The 4800-nt window shown below is 50.6% G+C and overlaps 1 protein-coding gene across 2 annotated transcripts in view; it reads left to right on the plus strand.

Moving 5' to 3' along the window:
• The window catches only part of Dnmt3l (DNA methyltransferase 3 like), a 12882-nt gene that overhangs the window by 5200 nt on the left and 2882 nt on the right, over positions 1–4800 (plus strand). For both annotated transcript variants that reach the window (XM_013351158.1, XM_005360277.2), the window contains exons 8-10: positions 851–945; positions 2973–3048; positions 3402–3541. In XM_013351158.1, coding sequence (XP_013206612.1) covers positions 851–945; positions 2973–3048; positions 3402–3541 — 311 coding nt within the window. The remainder of the gene's footprint in view (positions 1–850; positions 946–2972; positions 3049–3401; positions 3542–4800) is intronic.

Consider the following 4800-nt stretch of genomic DNA (forward strand, 5'->3'; position numbering starts at 1 on the left):
AAAGAAAGAAAGAGAAAATAAAAAATACCAGTTGAACTTCTTCCTCAGACTTCTGGAACTGAGGGAATTGAGTATCCTAGGAAAGGATCTGACAACCAGAGAAATCCCCCAACTGTGCACCCAAGCAAGAGCGAAGGTCCCAGCTCCCCAAGAGGAGGCAGGGATGGGAAAGGGACAAGCCCGCCAGGGTAGAGGGAGCTACTGCTGGTGAAAAGACTGGGTTCCAGCAGCTGTGCTCCCCATATAGGCTCCCCCAGCCGCCTCATCTTCCTGAACCCTCTTTCTATACTTGAATCTCCCAAGTTATGTCTTCTGGAGTCCTGCCCCTTAGACTGTCCTGATCCCCATGTGCCCACCAAGCACAGAGCCCTGAAGGCGCTCTGTTCTCTGGCTAAAGCATATCCCACTGCTGATACCACCAGGAGCACAGCCAGTGACCCCCACAGTGTATCACAAGCACCCATGCGGTAGTTACAATTGTATCACTATACCTTTAGGACACCCAGCTCAACTTGCCCAAACTCTCATTCTTGGGATCTGAAGGAAATTCACCTGCTCTGTATGTCACCACTCTGGTTCAAACATGACACCACTATGGAAGCCACAGCCCCACTGGTGGCCTAAGCCAGCGAGTGAGAGCATGGCTCAGAAATGCAGTTTTGCAACCGATTTCTTGACTTTCACAAAGTAGCCCTCAGGAAGTTTGTCCTTGGGCTCTGATGCCAGAAAAGATCAAGCTGCTGCTCTGTGGCAGGAAAGATCGCAGTGTCACGGCTCCTTCCCCACTCTGCGGGCACAGAGCCCATGTCATCTCTGTTCTCTGTGTCCATCTTGTCTGTCCTCTCTCCAGAGCTCGAGAGTTTGGGCTTTCTGGAAAGTGGTTCTGGTTCGGAAGAGGGAAGACTGAAGTACTTGGAAGACGTCACCAATGTTGTGAGAAGAGATGTAAGTTGAGGTGTTGGGGGGCAGGACTGCCAAGGCCAGGTGTGCCAGGGGACAGATGCCAGGGCCTGGGGGGAGGGGGAGGGAGGGAAGGAACCCTGGAGGGGCAGGAAGGAACAGGCAGGGTGCAAGGAACTGCCAGAGGTCTTCAGACCAGCATGGGGTCCTGGGTCTGGCTTTGGCCCTGCCCCAGTGGAGTCAACACTGTTATGCCTCACAGAGGGAGGCGGGAGTGGAATGCATCCCTCAACCCTGGTCAGGGCAAGCAGCCAGACATCTTGAAGTCTACATGGCTGGCTTCTGCTGCCTATGCTGGCGGATATGCATGGGTGGAGAGGCTCAACCCCACGACACTCTCATTGTTGCAAGTCTTGAGCTGAGCAGCCAGCAGTTGAAAACCTCTTCCGAACACAAAGCTGGTGCTGCCTTGTCCTTGTAATGGGAGCCCTCTAGGGCTCCTCCTGGGAGCATGGGGGGCGGGCAAGTTGCATTTGGGCCTCTTAAATAGACAGTCCCGGTACTGGTCTTTACCACGGAACCCTGACCACTTCCTTCAGCCAGATCCCAACCAGTCATTGTCCCTGAAGGATCTCAGGTGCACATCTGAAATCAGGTAGTAAAGATGGGGACATAAAGAAAGCAAGAGTCAAGAAGTTGGGGCCTAATTTAGGAGTCAGCCCACTACTGAGAGAAATGGGGAGATCCAAGAAAGTGGGGGCCTATTCTAGATTTTCTAGATTGGGAAAACCATCCTTAGACATTTTAGGAATGCCTCCCTCCCTCCCTCCCTCTTCTTCCTTCATTTCTTTCTTTCTCTTCTTTCCTTCCTTTCTTTTCTTTTTCTTTCTTTCTTTTTTTCTTTTAGATTTATTTATTATGTAGTGTTCTGTCTGCATGTATGTCTGCACGCCAGAAGGAGGCACCAGATCTCATTACAGATGGTTGTGAGAATTGAACTCCGGACCTCTGGAAGAGCAGCCAGTGCTCTTAACCTCTGAGCCATCTCTCCAGCCTCTAAATAACTTTTTTCAACTCTTTCTTTCTTTCTTTCTTTCTTTCTTTCTTTCTTTCTTTCTTTCTTTCTTTCTTCCTTCCTTCCTTCCTTCCTTCCTTCCTTCCTTCCTTCCTTTCTTCTTTTTGGCTTTCATTTTTGTTTTCTGAGACAGGGTTTCTCTGTGTAGCCCTGGCTGTCCTAGAACTTGCTTGATAGACTAGGCTGGCTTCCAACTCAGTGAGATCCACCTTTCTTTGCCTCCCAAGGGCTGGGATTGAAGGGGTGAGTCACCATTGCCAGGTAGAACTTTTTCTTAGAATAACGTTCAGGTTCAGGTTTGAGCCAGGCAGTGGTGGTGCATGCCTTTAATCTTAGCACTAGGGAGGCCCAGAGGCGGGGGCTGAGTTGGAGGCTAGCCTGATTTACAGATCAAGTTCCAGGACAGTCAGGACTACACAAAGAAACCCTGTCTCAAAAAACAAAACAAAAACAAAACATGTCCAGGGCTAGAGAGGCCATCGGCGAAGCAGGGGTTCTCTAGAGGATTCCTTGCATTTGGGACAGGACTGGGGCTGTTTTATTCTCTCCTCAATTGGCCAGCAAGTGACCCTGTCTGGTACTAAGTGGGAATTGTTTATGGCCATCAGACAATATCCACCCTGCCATCTGTGACCAGCTGCTGGCTCACAGCATAATCCACAATTTCCCAGAAGGATGTGGAATAATCCCTCAGGCTGAGCATTGTCCTCCCTCCAGGACAGACCCCCCCTTTTTAAAAGCACGTTTTCTGAGGAAGAATCTCAGATATGGAATGTTCTCGGGCTACCACTGTTTGGGCTTCTCCTGAGAGCCATTGGTGTCTGGGATCTCTGCTTAAGTGGGTCCCAAGGCTTAGCTAGGAGGTCTTCTTGGGTCACCCCCAAGGTACAACATTGGAGAGATACATGGGATGCAAAGGCCCTAATGCTGGTCGCCAGTGTGGAAGCACTTAGCTTTGCCATCCTCGTCCCATAATAACCGTGTATGTGTTCCCTAGGTGGAGAGATGGGGCCCCTTTGACCTCGTGTATGGCTCGACACAGCCCCTAGGCTACTCTTGTAACCGCTGCCCTGGTGAGTTTCTAGAAATGAACTGTTTCGGCTCCAGTCACTGGAGAATCTTGTCTTCAACCCTGTCACCTCTACCCTGTCCTTTCTTTTGTCTCTGTATTCCCTCATGCCACCTCAGCCTTCAGACAGGGCAGAAATCTCACACTCCACATTTTAATTCAAACCAGCTTCCCTGGGCTGTAACTGGCAGATGAACCTGCACAGGCTCTGTGTGCTGTCTGGTGAGCTCTAGACTAAACAGACGTTTGTGTTCCCATCTCCACCATGGGAGAGCAGAGGTGCCCAGCGTTTGCAAATGTGTTATCCTCTACCTGGCCTTTGTCATCTGAACCTGGCCTTCCCCCGGTTCATGGCAGGCTGGTACATGTTCCAATTCCACCGGATCCTGCAGTATGCTCAACCACCCTCAGGGAGTCAGCAGCCTTTCTTCTGGCTCTTTATGGACAATCTACTGCTGACAGAGGATGACCAGGCCACGGCAACCCGCTTCTTCCAGGTGGGTATATCTGGGGGGTAGGAGCTTAGCCTGTACCCAGTTCTGGGACTCTGACTCCTACAGCCTCTACTACCCTGGCGTGTGCCGGGCCACAAGGACATTGGGCATCTGAGACAGATTGAAGATTTTCAGGACACTGGCCCCTACAGGGACAGCCTTGAAAGGCAACCCCCCTCCTGCTACACCACTCCTGTGCATGCAAGTCACAGGCACCCAGATTCATGGCCCCCTCCCCCTCTCACCTTTCAGCTTGCACAGACGAACACATCCCCTCACACAGAACACACATTCCACAAGACACGCATGGCCACTCCATGCACTCATATGTTCATGTGCATGTTCTCCCCTTTTACCTGCACCATCAGTGTGACCACCACCTGGGGCCCAGCGGTCAGTTCTCTCCAGGGCCGATTTGGGCCAGTGGGTCAGGGATAGCTGTGGAGGGTGGGGAGTGACTGACAGTCTTGGATATAGGAGATAAGAGACAGCAAGAAAAGAAGAAACTTGTTGTGCCTACCTCCCAGAAGGAGACACAACAGAGGGCTGGGGAGCCGGACCTAGTATGGGAGAAGAGGGGGTGGGGACTCATAAGCACCATGCAGTTTTCCTGGATACAGAAAAGTCAATCAGGAATGAGAGGCTCTGCTTGCCAAGCGCTGGGATTAAAGGTGTGCACTACCATGCCCAGCCTCAAGGGCTCTTTATTAAGATTTATGAGATGGCTGGATTATTCCCCCCAACCACCTACATCTGGTAATGGGTGGAGTATGTGGTCAGCGCTGCTGGGATGAACTAGCCTGGCATCCCTAGGAAAACCCACTTGGCTGTGGTGTGTCAGCACCTGGCTAAAGCATGCAGAAAGTGTTATACGTAGACTCTTTTGAGTTGACAAGTGCAAAAGGCGTTTGGTCTGTGGTTTTCTCTTTTGTGGGCTCCTTCTCAGGTTTTTGTTTCTGTGTTGAATCTGGTTCATAGAAAAATTTTACATGGTGAAAAGAATTCTATGAAATTGTGTTGTGTGGGAAAGTTTTAAAAAGCAACAACAAAATGTAAGCTGGGTACAGTGGCACATGCTTTTGCTTTTAATCCTAGCAAAAGAGGGGGATCTCTGTGAACTGGAGGCCTGTCTGGTCTACACAGTAAGTGCCAGGGCAGCCAAGGCTACATAGTGAAACTCTGTCTTGCCTGCTCCAACCCCGAGAGAGAGAGAGAGAGAGAGAGAGAGAGAGAGAGAGAGAGAGAGAGAGAGAGAGAGATAT

This window comes from Microtus ochrogaster, linkage group LG2 (genome assembly GCF_000317375.1).
Source record: "Microtus ochrogaster isolate Prairie Vole_2 linkage group LG2, MicOch1.0, whole genome shotgun sequence".
NCBI classification, from domain to species: Eukaryota; Metazoa; Chordata; class Mammalia; order Rodentia; family Cricetidae; genus Microtus; species Microtus ochrogaster.